This window comes from Delphinus delphis, chromosome 5 (assembly GCF_949987515.2).
Source record: "Delphinus delphis chromosome 5, mDelDel1.2, whole genome shotgun sequence".
Lineage (NCBI taxonomy): Eukaryota > Metazoa > Chordata > Mammalia > Artiodactyla > Delphinidae > Delphinus > Delphinus delphis.
The window spans coordinates 35,345,624-35,366,031 of record NC_082687.1 but is presented as its reverse complement, the minus strand read 5'-3'; the positions used below and the strand labels follow the sequence as shown (position 1 = coordinate 35,366,031).

The 20,408-nt window shown below is 38.9% G+C and overlaps 1 protein-coding gene and 1 pseudogene across 1 annotated transcript in view; both read left to right on the top strand.

Moving 5' to 3' along the window:
- Window positions 1-20,408, top strand: part of CPE (carboxypeptidase E) — a 112,384-nt gene that overhangs the window by 74,703 nt on the left and 17,273 nt on the right. Inside the window, exons 2-5 of the mRNA XM_060012184.1 lie at window positions 4,253-4,449; window positions 6,105-6,272; window positions 15,631-15,752; window positions 17,183-17,361. Coding sequence (XP_059868167.1) covers window positions 4,253-4,449; window positions 6,105-6,272; window positions 15,631-15,752; window positions 17,183-17,361 — 666 coding nt within the window. The remainder of the gene's footprint in view (window positions 1-4,252; window positions 4,450-6,104; window positions 6,273-15,630; window positions 15,753-17,182; window positions 17,362-20,408) is intronic.
- On the top strand, window positions 2,094-2,757 carry LOC132425836 (ubiquitin-conjugating enzyme E2 K pseudogene; annotated as a pseudogene).

The following is a 20,408-nucleotide window of genomic DNA, read 5'->3' as shown; positions in this document are numbered from 1 at the left end:
TTCTGTCCTTATTTAGCTTTGATTGGAAGTGTCATAGCTTTGGTGCGTGATGGGAATTTCTTATCTGCAAGGCTAATTTTATTGTAATGAGAGCATAATGAGCAACAGGTTACATTCAGACACTGGAGATTCCTGCCTTTTCCCACCTTTCTTTGTCTGTTTCCAGGACACTTATAACCCCAAAATGTGTGGTTTCCTTTCAGTCTGGAAGTTCCTGCTTTTCTTTATCTGCCCGTGAACCCGCACTGTTTACAAGAGGCGTGGTTTCCTGCCACCTGGCCCCTGCCCCCCTTTCTCTGCTCACACCTAGTTACCTGCCTGCTCTAACACTATGGAGAACTTTGGTGTTTATGGTGAAGGCCAGTGGGAAGTTAACTGATGGATTTTCAGGTAGAGGGAACTATCTTTTGAAAAGATAGCTCTGGCTTTGGGAGGATAAAGGGCCAGAGAGAGGCCAGAGAGGTGGTGGTAACATTTCATTTTGGAGCCTTGAAGCTGGTTGGTTGTGGATCCAAAGTTCCTGCATGGTTGCCTCCCTCATAAACACTGTTCGCATGTCAGCGCCCTCCTCCAGACCCTGTGTTCCCTGAGTTCAGGAATGCTGCTTTACTTGCTTTCGGGGTCCCTATAGTGTCTGACACTGGGCTTTGCATACATTCAACAAAGGCTGTATTTAAACTGTGGCTCTTCCCCAACTCACAAGATGTGTCAGTCACCTTAAAAGATCACAGCCCTTCTGTATTCTGGTGACAGTATTATCTAGCGATCTAATTTGTTCCTTAAGACAGAGGAAGTGTATAAAAATACACTTTCCTTTTCTTTTGCTAACTCATATATGCCTTGTACTTTATTTCCACAAGTTAATATCTTCTATAAAATGACCTTTAGAGTCTATCTTTATGTCAACCTAAAGCATTGCTAGTGTCATTACTACCTCCTTACAAATATAATAGACATATTGGGGAGATTGGTTCCTGAGACTTCCTACAGAGCAGGAAGCAAAACCACATTGGAAATTTTCTGACTCTGGAAACATAAATAAATAAAGCAGTGATATGGAGTGGCACGGCCTGTGGCAGACTGGAAAAAGCACGCTCTATCCCAAGCATTCAAATTCAAACACAAGATAGTCTCTGATAGCCAAACAAAACACTGGGATGCTAAGTTTAGCTGTGTGACTATGAGTTTGCTATTCCTCCTTCAAGTGATTAAAGAATTTTAGTTTTTCAATCCAGAGGAATAATAGGAAATTTCAATGTGCTCACGTACTCATTATGAGTTGTGGGCCAAGCTCTTTTGAGTGACGAAAGCTCCAAAGTTGTGTTGGGGTAAAGCAGCAGGACCAGAAAGCCTCCAACACTGCAATCTTCTCTAATAACTTTGGGAGGCAGGCTTCTGAGACCCCACTGGCTTCCTGGTCTCTTGCTTTCTTCCATAGTGGACTGGTGCAGTGTCCCCTGTGCCTCCATCCCACTAACACACACACTGAAGGGGTGAGTTTGACAGAAAGGAGGAAGATTATTATGACTTGAAATCAGAAACAAAGAAAACATCTCTTCCCACATGCATACCTTTGGCGCGTGTCTCTGGAGGTGGTTTAAGTGAGACTTTCTTTCCCTCTAAGTGAAAAATGAGGGACATATAAATACAGCCCTGACCCTGCTCCCACCTGATCCTTAGATTAAGATTAGCTTCAGCTCAGGCTGAGAGGTCACACAGGACATGGTCTCTGCAGCTGGCGGTCACTCAAATCACACACCCAGAAATCTCATGCAAAGAATATTTAGGTAACATTTCTAAGAGAAGGATAATTCCAACTTCTTTTTTTTAACCAGGGGTGGGCAGTCCTAGTGATTTTGTAAATGGGAGGATCTTGTTCACTGCAGAAATTGGGTCTTTTGGGTGGATGAAGCAGAAAGGAGCAGAACAATAGGATTAATTAAGATTATTTTGGATTTTGGGGGCCGGGTGCGGAGGTGATTGCACACTCAGGAGAGCGCGGCGGCAGGGGTGGTATTGGCAGCGTTCGTGTGCTCGGGTGTGAATCGCCGAGGGAGGAGGCGGTGGAGGAAGAGGTGGCGGCGGTCGTAGTGGTGGCGGAGGAGGCGGGCACGAATCAGCTGCGGTGGGAGACATGGCCAACATCGCGGTGCAGCGAATCAAGCCGGAGTTCAAGGAGGTGCTGAAGAGCGAGGAGACGAGCAAAAATCAAACTAAAGTAGATCTTGTAGATGAGAATTTTACAGAATTAAGAGGAGAAGTAGCAGGACCTCCAAACACACCATATGAAGGAGGAAGATATCAACTAGAGATTAAAATACCAGAAACATATCTATTTAATCCCCCTAAGGTCCGGTTTATCACTAAAATATGGCATCCTAATATTAGTTCCATCACAGGGGCTATTTGTTTGAATATCCTGAAAGATCAATGGGCAGCAGCAATGACTCTCCGCACGGTATTATTGTCATTAGAAGCACTACTGGCAGCTGCAGAACCAGAAGATCCACAAGATGCAGTAGTAGCAAATCAGTACAAACAAAATCCCGAAATGTTCAAACAGACAGCTTGACTTGGGGCACATGTGTATGCTGGAGCACCAGTTTCTAGTCCAGAATACACCAAAAAAATAGAAAACCTATGTGCTATGGGCTTTGATAGGAATGCAGTAATAGTGGCCTTGTCTTCAAAATCTTGGGATGTAGAGACTGCAGCAGAATTGCTTCTGAGTAACTGAGACATAGAGCTGCTGATATAGTCGAGCTTGACCCTTCTTGAGGAGCGTCAACGTCTGCTATTTTTAGGATTCTGCATAGATTTCTTTTAAACTGGCATTCTTGCCTAATGATGTTATCTAGGCACCATTGGAGACAAAATAATCTCTGCTCTGTAAATAAAGCTAATTAAACATCTCTGTAAATTAAAAAAAAAGATTATTTTGCTGCCATGCTCTGCAATTTTATTACTCCTCCTAAAATGCAATGGGATAGGCAGCATGATTTATGTTTGAATTCTGGGGCCTTTGGCAAAATTTATCCTCTTTGGCTGCATTTCTACAATAATGATAATAAAACTATCTGTCTCCTGTATTTTAGTGGACTGTTATAAAGAGAAAACTAGATTATGTATGGTAAAGCACCTTACAATGACAAGACAATGTGATGTAATAATAATAATATTAAAAAAAATAGCAAACACATAGCACTGTTTTTTGCCAGGCACTGTTCTAAGCACTGACACTCATTATTTAACTTTATAATAATCTTATGAGGTAGAATCTAGGATCTCATTTATAAATGGGGAAACAGAGCCACAGAAAACTGAAGTAACTACTTGAGGCCAGCCAGTAAGAATTGGTGCCAGGATTTGAAACTACCCAGTCTGGCTCTAGAAGTTAATGCTTTTAGTCACTATGGTTTAAAAAAGAATGAAAAAAAGTAGATTTTTAACTAAATGAGAAGACCAGCATTTGAATCCTGGGTTCATTGGCTGTGTAACTGAAGTCAGGCCTCTCAAGCAGTCTGAACTTTAGTTTGCTCACCTTAAAATACAGATGGGTAATAATACCTATTTTTAGCTGTTTGGTGGGGACTAAATAAGAAAACATGAAAGTTCACTGTTTAATGGTAGGATGCACACGATGTACTATTATTAGTTATGGGGGGGGGGTGTATATTTGTCTGCTCGGGCTGCCATAACAAAATACCACAACAGACACTTATTTTCTCACAGTTCTGGAAGATGGAAGTCCAAGGTCAAGGCACCTGCAGTGTTAGTTTCTGATGAGGCCTCTCTTCCTGACTTGCAGGCAGCTGCCTGCCTGAGGCGTCCTCATATGGCCTTTTATTCATGCATGTGGAGAGAGAGACAGAATCTTTGGTGTCTCTTCCTCTTCTTATAAGGACAACAACCCTTCTGGATTATGACCTCATTTAACCTTAATTACCTCCTTAAAGGTCTTATCTCCAAATACAGTCACATTGGTACTTAGGGCTTCAACCTATGATTTTGGGGGGCATAATTCACTGCATAACAAGTGGGAAGCTGGGGAGAGAGAACTAGAAGGACAGAGGGGCATTTGGAGTATTTTATTTTTAGCACAGATTTCTTAGGCATCAGCTGTGGAGGGCAAAGAAGTTATCAGCTGTGTGTAATAAATTGGTAACTATACAATACTTTTTACACTATGTCATTTGCCTTCTCTTTGGTGCGATAGAAAAAGTCTCCATACTATCTATTTTTGCGCTTTTAGGTGAGCCTGAATTTAAATACATTGGGAATATGCATGGCAATGAGGCTGTTGGACGGGAACTGCTGGTTTTCCTGGCCCAGTACCTGTGCAACGAATACCAAAAGGGGAATGAGACAATCGTCCAGCTGATCCACAACACCCGGATCCACATCATGCCCTCCCTCAACCCTGATGGCTTTGAGAAGGCAGCATCTCAGGTGGGTGTGGGCCAGCTCACAACAGGGCATGCTTGCTTTTTTTTAATGGTTTGTACATATATGCTCACATATAAGGAATATATGCTCACATGAAGCTTACAGATAGTGCAGGGGCGGGTATAAGTGATATGGTGTTTAATTTGCTGGTAAGGAAAAAGTGCAGAAGGTAAGGGATGGTGGGCGAGGGTTTCTTCAGCAGAGATCGTGAATGAGAGATTTTGTTAGTCAATATTAAATTAATGTTTTGTTTTCGTTGTTAAATGAATCATATTTATTCATTCATGTGTGTGACTAGGTAAATTTCTTCCTAAAAATCTAGAAGTTTGAAAACTATCTACTGCCATGTATTGAAGAGTGAGGCCATTGCTGTCTCTGAATGAGGCGATATCATAGCGCCCTCTACTGAAATCAAGGAATGAGGATTTTTGGCCAATGTTTCACTGATGTATAATCCTTATCTATATGTGATGTGTAAAGTAAAAAGAAACAAACAAATCAAAACAAAACCCTCCTATCTACAAATCAAAATTAATTTAATACATTTTAACTGTTAGAGAAGCTGAGAAGTAATTATGTTTTCACAGTTAAGTGTGCTCCCTTTTTGTTTAGACAGGGATGGAGGACATTTTATTTTCTACAGTTTGAAATAATTTTCTTATTTTACGGGAACATATTAAAGCATATATTTAGTATGTTAATCTATAGTTAAGAAGTTGTTTTGTACCTTAAAAATAAAAGATCAAGTGACCAGACAGTGAATTTCTGTAAGTATAATATTGATATAATTTCTAAAGTTATGAGAGAAAAATTCTAGTAACATAGAGAATTAAATTATTGACTATTTTAAGGTGATATTCAGAACTGTAAGACAGGATAGACAAAAAACTGTCATTGCTATTTTCTGTCTTATAGGTTTTGATTCCTCACAGTCTAAGGTATCTGAGTTTACATGACTTTAAGAATATGGGTATTATCTCTATATTAGAGATCTAGGAAAATTTAACAGTAAAACAAGAAAATCTACATTATGGAATATAACTGAATATTCTGGAAATTTATTAAATTTCCAGATTATATCATTAGTGAAATGAAAGGTTTCAAATTGAACAAAAAATTTTCAACTTACAAAGTTGAAACAAAAGTTCTAGAGCTCATATATTTTCATGAAGACGGTAAGAGAGAGGTATATTATTAATATGTAAACAATTCATGTTAAACTCATTTTAAGCATCTAACCTTCTCTAGTAATTTATTCTTTTGAATATTTAGAAGTAGTTGCTGTGGTTTTCAGAGGCAGTGAGTATTTTACTTAAACCAAGTACAGAGTGGCATGCTGTGAGATGGCATGCCATCTACTACTAACACACATGGACTTTTTTTGCAGTTTGATATTGAATATCTTTTAAATAAAATTATTATTGACATGTAAAATATCGTTCGTTGAGAATATTTTCAAAATATCCATAATATATACTTTAAACCTGATACTTTCATGTGTATATCAGTAAGATAGTGAAAATGCCATTGTAGGAGGATATTGTTGAAATGAATAATCTTAATAAATTATTTTAAAAGCCATTAATGAAGACCTTAAATAGATGGTAACAATAATAATAAATAACTGATGATTTTCCTCTGATTTTTTTTTTTTTCAGCCTGGTGAGCTGAAGGACTGGTTCGTGGGTCGAAGCAATGCCCAGGGAATAGATCTGAACCGGAACTTTCCTGACCTGGACAGAATAGTTTATGTTAATGAGAAAGAAGGTGGTCCAAATAATCATCTGTTGAAAAATCTGAAGAAAATTGTGGATCAAAACACAAAGGTAAAGAACATGTATGGTTTTCCTGGGTTCTGTCCTCCAGCCTAAGGAAAGATGTCTATTATCTTCATCACAATGAAGGACACAGGAGTGTTGTGAAAGCTTGTATGGGATAGTTCACTATGGCTGTGAAAGTCAAGGCTGGGACGCCTGGGGCCTGGAAACTAGTCCTGCCCCTAGAAGTGGTCAGGGGTTTAGGGAGTGGGAGGCAGGGACAGGGGTAGGAGGGAGAACCCAGTTGTCTAGAAAGTCTTTTTGGCCTCTTTAGAGGCCCTTTATCAGCACATCTGATTAGCAACTCCTACAGCATTCCACCTTGTTGAACTTTTTCTTATTTTCCAGAACTTTCTCCTCTTCTGCCTTGCACAACTGCACTTCCTCCTACCTCTTCTAGTACCTTTCAAACCACTCCTCAGTTTCTTTCCCTGCTCCTTCTGCCTTGGCCTAAATGCTGGCCTTCAGGGTCCCATCTGCTACCCTCCTGTCTCTCCTTGGGTTTCCATCCTCTCCTGGACCTTCAGTGTTGTCCATTATACAGATTCTCCCAGATCTCTTTTGCCTGCTCACTGAGTCCCTTTATCTGGTGACACCTGGGGCCTCAAGCTCAGCATGACCAGAAATAAATCATTCCCTAAGAAAACACTATTCTCTCCTTTACTTGATCGTCAAAGCCTTGATTTTTCCGTCTCTGTCACCACTCACCACACATGTAACCAGACCTTGGCGATTTGGCCTCCTGACACCTTTCAGCCTCTCCTTCCTCTGCCAACTCAGGCCCTGTGGTTTGCTCTGACGAGGAAGGGAGCCCCCATTCCTGTTTGGGGTTCAGCCTCTCCCAGCTCCATTCAGTCTTCTCAAATTCCTCCAGAGTGATCTTCATACACAAATTATTGCTCTATTGCTGAAAAACCCTAACCTTGCCGGGTCTCCACCGCCCAGAGGATAAAGGAAAAGACTCAAAATGTCAGAATAGTGTGATGGTTTAGTGTGGAGGCTCTGGAGGCAGCCACTTTGCTTCAAATTCTGGTTCTGTCCTTGCTGTGTGAGTTTTGCAAAGTTCTGTAACCACTGTGTGCTTCCTCCCCTTCATCCGAAGTGTGGACGTGACAATAGCATCCAGCCCATAGTGAGGTTATGAGGATTGGATGAGCCAGTACATGTGAAGTGCTGGAGGCCAGGACCTGGAATTGTTACTGCTGTGTCAGCGTCATTGCTCAGTGCTCTGTTACAGACCACAAGGTCAGATGGACGCACACACCCACTAAACACTGGGTTTGAACACTATTTTCAGTTCCACAGAGGGGAGGCGAGCCCATCACAGAGGAACGGCAAGGACTGCTGGGGGCAGCCCCCACTGCGTCTTGTGTCTTTCCAGGCAATGCAACTCTGGCTTATCAGCTTCCTCTAGTATTTTTCCTAAGTGAGAGCTTGGAAAAGACGGTGTCTCCATTTTATTACAGTTCCAGGGCCATTCAAGTTTCCCTTGGCTGCTGGCAGCTGCCAGCTCAGCCACTCTTTAATCTGGCTTTGATATGCCATGTACTCCGTAAGCATACTGTCTTCTACTAACTTTATGTTCACAGTGCTCTTCCCTTTCCTTCCATGTCACCTCCTCTGTGAAGCCTTCCTCTCCTCCTCCAGACAGATCCTGTTGAGCCTGCCTTTATGTTCTTTATATATATTTCCAGTCTGGTGCTTATAGTTGTATAGAACTTTATAGATGTTATATTATTATTTGTTTACACAGCTGTTTTTCTTTGTGATTCTAGATTTCAGTCCCTTGATTACAGGAATTAGAATTCCTATTTGAGTCTGACTCATAGTAGGCTTGAAGCCTATTATGAATGAGTGCAGTCCAGCCTGGCAAGCAGATCGCAACACCAGCTGCTGGAGTTCCAGACACGCACTCAGCACGTGGCTGGGACACTGTGTAGAGGATCCAGGAGAGAGGGAGTCTCAGCTTATTGGTCTAAAATTCTTCAAATTCTCCTGCCTGTATTTAAAGTTCATCCCAGAAACCTGGACTGAGCCTATAAGTGGGGACTGGTCTGTGAAAAGGGCTGCCAGGGGCTGAGGATTTTGGCAGAACTTGATAAGTGACTCACTTAAACACTCCTGTTTCTTATTTTTTTAAAAAATTAATTAATTTATTTATTTATTTTTGACTGTGTTGGGTCTTCGTTTCTGTGCGAGGGCTTTCTCTAGTTGCGGTGAGCGGGGGCCACTCTTCATCGCAGTGCGCGGGCCTCTCACTGTCATGACCTCTCTTGTTGCAGAGCACAGGCTCCAGACGCGCAGGCTCAGTAGTTGTGGCTCACGGGCCTAGTTGCTCCACGGCACGTGGGATCTTCCCAGACCAGGGCTCGAATCTGTGTCCCCTGCGTGGGCAGGCAGATTCTCAACCACTGTGCCACCAGGGAAGCCCCAACACTCCTGTTTCTGAGTCACAGATTTGCAGTTTCTCAGCCCCTAAACCATCTTTCCCTGGAGAAGGAAGAGCTGGAAAAGCAAAGGGCAGGGGCAATTAGAGGGGAAAAGAGGGTAGTCTTGTGTGATGACCTGTGAGGCCTAAGACTGAAATGAAAAACTGTTCTGGAAGCCCAGTGTGGGTATCAGCCCAAACTTTCCCCCTTGCCCATGCTGTCTGTTAAAACTAAGGAATGAGAGAAAGAATTCCTGTCACCTATCATAGAAGAATTGAGAAATAAACTCACGTTGACAGGATATGAGATTAGCAGCCTTCATGTAAGTGCCTTCATTTTCAGCCAGCACTGCCTTCCTCTTCCTCAATGGGACTTGTATCATATTTATATTAGATGTTTCATATTTCTAGTTTAAGCAATACTTTTTAAAAATGATGTTTGTTCAAGGCACTTTAAAAAAAATTAGAGCTTTTATTTTAAATAGTCTCAATGTCAATACTTTTTCTGGGTAAAGGTAAAATTAAAAAAATGCATAAAAATTAAATTTTAGTCTCTTTTCTGGAACAGAAGTAAGATTTGTTTACATTTTACTAAATCTTCAGTAAACCTGCTTAAATCACGGGATGATATTGCCCATGTCTGGCTCATCTCCTTTTTCCATCTTTGTCAATTAGACACAGATAGTGTTTGGACCCAGCCCAGTACAAGATACATAGTAGATATTTCATTAATGTTATTACACATCACCCCTTTCTCACTTCGCCTTCTTGGCCTTGTAGTGGTGTGTGTGTTTGTAGGTATGCGTGTGTGTGTGTGTGTGTGTGTGTATGTATTTACTGAGATATAATTTATAGCATTATTTAATTTGAGGTATACAACATAATGATTTGATATTTTATATATTGTGAAATGATCACCATAATAAGTCTAGTTAACATCCATCACCATACACAGTTACACTTTTTTTTTCTTGCGGGGAGAACTTGTAAGATCTTCTCTCTTAGCAACTTTCAAATATACAGTACGGTATTATTAACTATCTACTCTATGCTGTACATGGCATGCCTAGGACTTATTTATTGTTTAACTGGAAGTCTGTACTTTTGACTCTCTTCACGTATTTCATCCACCCCCAGCCTCCTGCCTCTGGCACCCACCAATCTGTTCCCTGTTTCCTTAGAGTGGTTTTAAAATCTCTATGGTTGTAGGAATCAGGGGTTAAATATACAGATTCCTTATTTACAACAGCCAAGATATGGAAGCAACCTAAGTGTCCATCAACGGAGGAATGAATAAAGAAGATGTGGTACATATATACAATGGAATATTACTCAGCCATAAAAGAGAATGAAATTTTGCCATTTGCAACAACATGGATAGACTTGGAGGGCATTAGGCTAAGTGAAATAAGTCAGACAAGAGAAAGATAAATACTGTATGATATCACTTATAGGTGAAATATAAAAAAAGAACAGGCTAGTGAATATTACAAAAAAGAAGCAGACTCACAGTTATAGAGAACAAACTGGTGGTTACAGGGAAGGGGGAGGGGCAAGATAAGGGTCATGGATTAAGAGGTAAACTACTATGTATAAATAAGTAAACTACAAGTATATATTGTACAGCACAGGCAATATAGCCAATATTTTATAATAGCTACAAATGGAGTATAACCTTTAAAAATTGTGAATCACTGTGTTGTACACTGAAACTTATATAATATTGCACATCAACTATACGTCAATTTTAAAAACTGTAGATTCCTGTGATTGCTGAATCAAGAAGCCTGGGGTGTATATGCTATGGGAATGAGTGATAGAGAGGAACTTACATTTTACCAAGTCCTCCAGAGGCTCTCCTTGCTCTTCCGAACCTCTCTGAATACAAGGTCTCTCCTGCTCCCCGGAGTTCTTCCTGCTAAGTCATTTCTCATCTGCTCTCAAGCTCTTCAGCCCGGTCACTTCCACTATTATCTGGGCTCGGTACATGAGCCTTGGCTTGGACTGCATGGAAACAGAGTGATTAAATCAAATAATTATATTAAATACTTGTCTTTAATGGCTAGAGTGGTGAAGAAAATGGAATAAATATAGCTTTGATATATTTTAAGAGCCAAAGCCATCTACTTATAGAGCATAACATTTGAGTTATATTTACAGTCTTTATGTAGTTTTTTTTTTTTGCTGTACGCGGGCCTCTCACTGTTGTGGCCTCTCCCATTGCGGAGCACAGGCTCCGGACGTGCAGGCTCAGCGGCCATGGTTCACGGGCCCAGCCGCTCCGCGGCATGTGGGATCTTCTTGGACCGGGGCACGAACCCGTGTCCTCTGCATCGGCAGGCAGACTCTCAACCACTGCGCCACCAGGGAAGCCCATATTTACAGTCTTTAAATGGAAGTTTTAAAGATAGGTCATAATTGGCTCTGGATTCTGTTAAGGGCTCCATCTAAGAGGTGCTCCAAAGCCTTCTCTATGGATTAGTTAAATATGTGATTACAATACCCAGGAGATTTCAGCATTTAGTCAGCCTAAAAGACTCTATTAATAGTCAAAGAGAAATGAGTTCAACTTATCCAATTGTGGAGTTTGCTTGCTTGCTTTTGAACATCTAGTAACATGAATATTAGCAATAGTGTATGTAATAGGAATTAACAGTAGGCTAAACCTAATAGCCACATACAACTTTGTGTATTCGGGACTGTATCTTTTTTTTTCTTTTTCTCTTTTAAAAAAACAGCTTTGTTGAGATATGATTTACATACCATAGAACTCACCCATGTGAAGTGTACAATTCAGTGGTTTTTAGTACATTCACAGGTAATGAGCAACCAATACCACACAGTTTTGGAATATTTTTATCATCTCAGAAAGAAACCCCATACCCTTTAGCTATCACCCCACTATCCCTCCACCCCCACTCCAGCCTTAAACCACTAATCTGCTTTCTGTTTCTGTGGACTTCCTTGTTCTGGCCACTTCATATGAGTGGAATCATATAATATGTGGTCTTTCGTGCCTGGCTTGTTTCACTGAGCACGTTTTCAAGGATCATTTATGTTGTGGCGTGTGATATTTCAGGACTGTATCTTTAAATTTGCTTCAAAAAACATTTTCTTTAAAAACTTTTTTATTAAAAAATTAATATTTTATTATAAACAAAAAGATAAAGCAAATATAAATAAGCAGAAAAATAACCCATTACCCAGCATTCTTAAATGACCACCATTCACATTTTGGTATGTGTCCTTCAAAATTATTTCTTACACATGAATCAACATATAAATATATGGAAACATGCCATTTTGAACCTTTTCAGGTGAATAATAAATACAAGAGTACAGTCTGCCGCAGAATGGTGTTGCCTCCTGAGCTCACATTCAAACCTATCCTTCGCTCCAGGGAGTATTTGCTTGCTTCTCTGTCCAAATCTACCTTATTTTTCCCCCGAGACATTGTGAAGTTCTACCTCCTTCCTGAAATCCTTAGTGATTTTCCAAACCACAGAGATTTCTGTCTCGTCTGAACTCAGTGAAATATTTGTCAGAGCCAATCACTGGGTTTTGAATAAATAGGAAAGATGGGGCAGATGTACAAACAAGAGGACTGACAAGGAATTCAGCAGTAAAAGAAAAACTTCTGAACAGAATATTATAGAAGGATGTGTGACAAACCCATATCATATACTATTAATGCCATTCTTGAGCAATCGAGCCTAATAAACCGTAAATTCGTTGCAAAAAAGCATAAACGTTATAGATTTTTTGATTAAATTGTCCTATATTAGTTATTTTAAAGTTGATTTAAATTAAAATTTAAACTGGATTTGATTTAAATTAATTTAAACTTTAGAAATAAATTTAAGTGTAATAAGAATTTAGTTTATGAAAAGGGAGTGTTTCAGATTATTATGGAAAAATAGATTATTCAATAAATGGAATTGAGACAAATCCATCTCACAAATATTAGCATAGATCAAAATAAAATCTAGATGTATTATGACTTAAATATAAAAAGTATGAACCTAGTAAAAGAAAACTTTGGTAAATTTGTCATTTTTGGAGTGGGATAGAACTTTCTAAATCCCAGTATAGAAAACTGGCATATGGTGGCCGCTTAATAGTTTTTGAATAAAGGAATGAAATATAAAAGCAAAGGACAAGACCATAAAAAAAGATCAGTAGATTTGACAACATAAATATCTTAATGTTTTATATTTTAATTATTATTATTCTTAAATTTGAAAGGCAAATAAGAAACTTGGAAAATATCTATAATATGTAGTAGATAGAGGATTAATGTTTTTAATAAATAAACAACTCTTGCAAATTAATAAGAAAATATGCATTTCAATAGAAAAATCAGTTAAACCATGTATAAACATGTCACCAAAGAATAAACCTAAATGGTCACTAAACATTTAAAAAACTGCTCTAGGGCTTCCCTGGTGGCGCAGTGGTTGAGAGTCCGCCTGCCGATGCAGGGGACGTGGGTTCGTGCCCCGGTCCGGGAGGATCCCACATGCCGCGGAGCGGCTGGGCCCGTGAGCCATGGCCGCTGGGCCTGCGCATCTGGAGCCTGTGCTCCGCAACGGGAGAGGCCACAGCAGTGAGAGGCCCGAGTACCACACCCCTCGACAAAAAAAAGAAAAAAAAAAAAACTGCTCTAGTTTTATTAATCAAAGAATGAAAATTTAAAAAATTCCATTTGTCATGTATCAAAGTGACAGACTTAAAAAACGCATATCCCATGTTGGTAAGAGTAATTACAAATGACAGGTTTATTATAGTGTTGCTGGGTATATTGTTGTATCTTTCAGGGGTGCAGTCTGGAATACATTTAAAAATTTTTTTTCTAAATGTGCTTAGTTTTTGGTCAATTCTTTCCATTTCTAGGGAAATTTCCCTTAAAAAAATGTGGATCTGCACAAAGAGTGCAGCTACAAGTGTGTTCACAGCATTTTTTTTTTCATAGTAAACAAGTCAATACCCAGCAATTGACGATCCACCCCCCACAGATTTATTGAAGTATAATTGACACATAAAAATTGTATAGATTTAAGATGTACAGTGTGATGATTTGATATACGTATATGCTGTGAAATGGTCACCACAATCCAGCTAATTAACACATCCATCACCTCCCATAGTTATCTTTTTTTTTTCTTTTGTGTTGAGAACACTTGTGACCTACTCTCTTAGAAAATTTCAAGCACACAATACAGTATTATTAAGTCATCTGGGGATACATTAGATTCCCAGAGCTAATTCGTTCTGTAACTGAAAGTTTGTACCCTTTGACCAACATCTTCCTATTTTCTCCTCCTCTTCCACCAAGTGGAGGTCCCTAGTAGTGCTCATGTAGTAGCTCTGAGCCATACTGCTGGGTTTGAGTCCAGTCCTACTACTCCCAATGAGGTGGCCTCACGCTATTCCCCGACTTCTCTGTGTCTCACTTTACGCATCAGTAAAATGGGGGTATGTGCAGTCCCTATCTCATAGGGTGGATGTGAAAATTCAGTGTGTCACACAGAAAGTGTTTAATAAGTATTAGCTGTTATTTTTTCCATGTTTAAGAATATGTCCATACATTGGATACTACTCAGTCATTGAAATAATAATTCAGTGACATGAAAAAGGGTTATCTGTTGAGCAAAATAGGTGGCATACAAAATGGTATATAAATGATATTAATTTCCTTTGTGTTTATCTCCTCTACATTTTTTACAATGAACATATTTTTTTATAGTGAGAATAAGATAAACCGAACAAATAATAAAGACAATGTCCTATTCTAAATCACAATCACACTTTTCCACAATTAGAAGTAGCCTACATGAAAAATAGGATAGTTTTGATACATTAAAGCTGACATACTGAAAACAATGTGGGATTTATAGTTTATATACTGGATTTGAATCTTAAATGTCTGAACTTGGACACGTCATTAACACTCCCAACTCTCAGATTCTCCCCTGCAAAATGGGGATGTATATCCCCTATCAAATGGGGATGTTGTGAAGCTCAATAAAATAGTGTATGTGAGAGCTATTCATAAACTGAACAGAGACATACAAATACAAGATCTAATTATAAACCATCAAAACCTACTGATGCTTTTAGTTATTCTGTCCCAAAGAACAATATGAATCACATCTCCAGTAAAAAGCTTTCTTTTTTTTAAATCAGAGAGGTACTTGGTAGTTTGAGAGTCTTCCTAGTTGCTATTAAAAACTTATCACATAAAGTATCAAGCTTTTGGCTCAGTTTAATTCTTTGGTATACATTTCGTTCCTCCTTTGTTTTGCTTCCAAGGTATGAGGGGCTGTGAATCATTCAAAAGACAACATGAATTCCTGAAACTTTTGCCTTTGTTTTAAAATTTAAGATGATCATCCCGAAGTAAACTACTTGATGGTGAAATCTGGAAGAGACCCAATTTAATTTTTTTCTTAGGAAAAATGTTTAAAGTAGTTGAAGGGAATTGGAAAAATAGTGAGCAAAAATTGGAAGGAAAATCAACCATGTTTCTTCAGTTGCACCACCACAGAGAAAGAACCCTGTTCTGCGGCTCAGCTATTTTCTTTTCTCCTTGTCTTATCCTTAATTATTATTAACAAAGATCAGATGGAGTTGTGCCCAAATTTGTAAGTGATTTGTATGCTGTTTTTCACGTTACAAAGAAAGAAAAGCTGGCAGCTTTTAAGTAGAACTTTCAAGGAAATCGAAATATTTTTTATAAGTCTGAGAAAGATAGAGATGGGGAATGCTGCTCCTTTCTTTCTACGAAAACAATCACAGAGTGCTTGGAATATGACCAGCTTTCAGTTGTTGTTTTCGGTTTTTGTTGTTGTTTTTACCTTTTCTATGTCTTTTCTGTCAAGTGATCCCACCAATGACTGCCACATTTAGAATTCTTTTAATCTCTAATCTTTAATACAGCTTGCTCCTGAGACCAAGGCTGTCATTCATTGGATTATGGATATTCCTTTTGTGCTTTCGGCCAATCTTCATGGAGGAGACCTTGTGGCTAATTACCCATATGATGAGACACGGAGCGGTAGGTGTCCTTCCTGCTTCTGTAATTGGTTCAAGGTTTACAATTCGTTTACAAGAGTTTATTGGATGATTTCTGTAATATTCTTTTAAGGGACTGGTCATTCAGTGATTTTGCCTGTAGAAATACATCTACTGAACTGGAATATCCCCTATTTCATGTGGTATTGGCATATATATCTGGCAGAAAAAGACTATAAATTTAAAAAAAAAAGTTTAGGTGAAGAGAAACATGATCTTGACTGAATACTTAGAGAAGGGAGAGGGAGAAAACAGACGTCATGAACTTGGGTCACTCTTGGACTCTGGTAAAATGGAGGAGTAATGGAATTTATGTAGGTTTATGTACAAGATAGCTTAAAAATGGAGGCAGCCTTTTGCTGCTCCATCAGGGCCCATATACATCTCTGCATGTGTCTTTTTGTGCACTCACACTTATGTATTTGTTTTTTGTTTTTTTTTTGCGGTACGTGGTCATCTCGCTGTTGTGGCCTCTCCCGTTGCGGAGCACAGGCTCTGGTCGCGCAGGCTCAGCGGCCATGGCTCACGGGCCCAGCCGCTCCACGGCATGTGGGATCTTCCCAGACCGGGGCACAAACCCGTGTCCCCTGCATCGGCAGGCGGACTCTCAACCACTGTGCCACCAGGGAAGCCCCCACTTCTGCATTTGGAACTGTTTCTTGGTGGTGTCAGGGAGGGGAAGTGATGCTTTGGTTTCCTTTAACTAGTTTTAGTTAAGCTTTAACTAGTTTTAGTTAAGCACAACAAACTTTAGCCAGATAGATATTATCAGCTTAATTTTTGTTGTTCCAGGAAATTTCCTGCTTTGAATGGATTCTTAGGAGCCTTTGAAAAGTTAGGTCTTTGTAAACACAGGATAACTGTAGGTATTGGAAACTGAGTTTTGAAGAGTCTTTGGTAAAACATCCTTAAAATTTGGAGATTTTGTGGTTTGTCAATAGCTGGAAATTTGAAGGACTGGCATAGTTGATAATACAGAATAAGAATACCGTGTACTAAAATATTTATTTATTTCAGTAATACACATAGGAAATTTTTTAAAACTGTAAATTTAGATACTGAAAAATATGTGTGAGAGTGGTTCATAGTGCCTGTGAAGTTAACAATGGAAATCTCCTTGCTGTCTTCCCAAGTCCAATTTACTATGAACTTGTCACCTTTTCTTGTGAAGCTTTCAATTCATAAGCAGAATGTACATTCTACCCAGTTTCTGCTTTGTGGTATTAGGAGTGGACGTTATACAACCTAAAAACTAAGGTGTAATTGTTGAGTACGTAAACCTTCACTCCTTTCCCATAGTGATGTAGCTAAAAAATACGTCAGCAAGAGATCAACACCACATCACTCTTCAGAAAACACGCAGTGCTTCTCAGCCTGTGTCAGTTTCTTTAGTCTTGTGGGTTTATTTTCCAGGTAGTGCTCATGAATACAGCTCCTGCCCAGATGATGACATCTTCCAAAGTTTGGCTCGGGCGTACTCGTCCTTCAACCCCCCCATGTCGGACCCGGATCGGCCCCCGTGTCGCAAGAATGATGACGACAGCAGCTTCGTAGAAGGAACGACCAACGGCGCAGCGTGGTACAGCGTGCCTGGAGGCGAGTTTCCCTTTTGCTCTTTATGTGATTAGTGGCTTTTAAAAAATAATTACCGTTTACATTTAGGGAAACTTCAATCTTCAATCATTAAGAAATAGACTGAACCTATAGATCATCCATTAAAATTAGTCTACTTTATGCATGGATGATTGCTATTATAGTTTTTTGTTGATTTTTAAGAATCAAGATGCTAATTGAAGAGCTGTAGTAAACGAACTGAAGACATCCGCTGGGAAAATATAGATTGAATATTGTTAATTACCCTACTTTTCAAATTCTGGCCTTAGGGAATAAGATACCATCCCGGTTATATGTTAGTCATGCTTCGATTGTAGGTAAATGTATATTTTAGAGGGCTGGCTTTGGCCTTTAGTATATCTTGGTCCACATACCATTTGTTTTCATTTAAAAAATTTCACTTCATGTGGAATGTTTATTTTGTATTCACTGCTGCAGTAAACACTATTATTAGATCAGGAAGCACTTCACCTTTTATTGGGTCTGAAAAGGGAAAAGCCCACCTCAGCACAGCTGGAGGAAGCATCTCTAGACACCAAGGCAGCTCATGTGGCAATCTAGCATGGACTTTGAAAAGCTCTCATTTTTTGAAGAGCTCTCATTTTTTGGGCTGGATCACTCATAGTTGTGTAATATTGCCTCTACCATGGATGAAGAGTGAAATGTAAAGATACTGATTTTTTTTTCCTCTGCCTAAGAACAATTTTCTGTGGCCTACCTGGAAGTGAAAACAGAATTTAGGACAGTAGCAGCAGTGGCTAATTATAGGATTTTGGTTTGTTTAATATGTTTTTTTTTTTTGGTTGAATTATGCCCTGAGAAAAATATTCTTCCAGATTTTTTCTTTCTGATATATGTTTATTCTGTTTTTTTAAAAAATTGAGGCATAGCTGATATACAATATTATATAAGTTACAGGTGTACAACATAGTGATTCACAATTTTTAAAGGTTGTATTCTATTTATAGTTATTATAAAGTATTGGCTGTATTCCCTGTGCTATACAATATATCCTTGTAGCTTATTTTATATATAGTAATTGTACCTCTTAATCACCTACCCCTATCTTGCCCCCCACTTCCCTCTCCCCACTGGTAACAACTGGTTTGTTCTCTATGTCTGTGAGTCTGTTTTGTTGTTGTTATAGTCACAGCTTTATCTTTTAGATTCCACATATAAGTAATATCATACAGTATTTACCTTTCTCTGTGTGACTTATTTCACTGGGCATAATACCCTCCAACTCCATCCATGTTGCTGTAAATGGCAAAATTTCATTCTGTTTTATGGCTAAGTAGTATTCCATTGTATAAATATACCACATCTTCATCCATTGATCTGTTGATGGACACTTAGGTTGCTTCCATATCTTGTCAATTGTAAATAATGCTGCTATGAACATTGGGGTGCATGTAACTTTTTGAATTAGTGTTTTTGTTTTTTTCGGATATATACTCAGGAGTGGAATTGCTGGGTTGTATGGTAGTTCTATTTTTGGTTTTTTCAGAAACCTTCAAAATGTTTTTCACACTGGCTGCACCAATTTAAATTCCCAACAACAGTGTTGGAGGGTTCCTTTTTCTCTGCATCGTTGTCAACATTTGTTATTTGTGTTATTTTTGATGATAGCCATTATGACAGGTGTGAGGTAATATCTCAGTTTTTTTTTTTTTTTTGCGGTACGCGGCCCTGTCACTGCCGTAGCCTCTCCCGTTGCGGAGCACAGCCTCCAGACGTGCAGGCCCAGCGGACATGGCTCACGGGCCCAGCCGCTCCGCGGCATGTGGAATCTTCCCGGACCGGGACACGAATCCATGTCCCCCACATCGTCAGGCGGACTCTCAACCACTGTGCCACCAGGGAAGCCCTCAGTTTGGTTTTGATTTGCAATTCTCTGATGACTAATGATGTTGAGCATCTTTTCACGTGCCTTTAGGCCACCTGTGTGTTTTCTTTGGAAAAATGTCTATTCAGGTCTTCTGCCCATTATTTAATCAGGTTGTTTGGTTTTTTTTGATGTTGAGTTGTATAAATTCCTTATGTATTTTGGATATTAACTCCTTATGCAATATATGATTTAAAAATACTTTCTCCCATTCCTTAAGTTGCCTTTTCATTTTGTTGACCATATCCTTTGCTGTGCAGAAGCTTTCAGTTTGATGCAGTCCCACTTATTAATTTTTGTTTTTGTTGCTTGTGCTTTTGGTGTCATACCCAAAAAACTTTACTAAGACCAGTATTGGGAGCCTTGTCTCTGTTTTCTCCCAAGAGCTTTACAGTTCTGGTCTTGCATTTAAGCCTTTAATCCATTTGGAATTAATATTGGTGTATAGCATAAGATAAAAGTCCAATTTCATTCTTTTGCACATTTGCATCCAGTTTTCCCAAAACTTTTTTTTAAAGAGACTGTGTCTTATTCCCATTTAGTATTCTTGGCTCTATTGTCAAGTATTAGTTGAGTGTATATATCAGGGTTTATTTCTGGGCTCTTGATTCTATTACAGTGGTCTGTGTGTCCGTTTTTATACCAGTACCATCACTGTTTTCATTATTTTAGCTTTGTAGTATAGTTTGAAATCAGGAAGTGTGATGCCTCCAGCTTTGTTCTTCTTTTTCAAGATTGCTTTGGCTAGTCATTGTCTTTTGTAGCTCTGTATGAATCTTAGGATTGTTTTTTTCCCCCCATCTCTGTGAAAAATTCCATTGGAATTTTGATAGGGATTGTATTGAATCTATAGATAGCTTTGAGTGGTATGGACGTTTTAACAATATTAAATTTATGAACATTGGATATCTTTCCATTATCTTTGTATCTTCTTCAATTTCTTTTATCAATGTCTTATAGTTTTCAGTGTACAGCTCTTTCACCTCCTTGGTTAAATTTATTCCTAAGTATTTTATTGTTTTTGATGCTATTGTAAATGAGATTGATTTCTTTATATGTTTTTTGGATAGTTTGTTATTAACATATAGAAATGCAACTTACCTTTGTACGATGATTTGGTATCCTGCAACTTTTATGAAATATT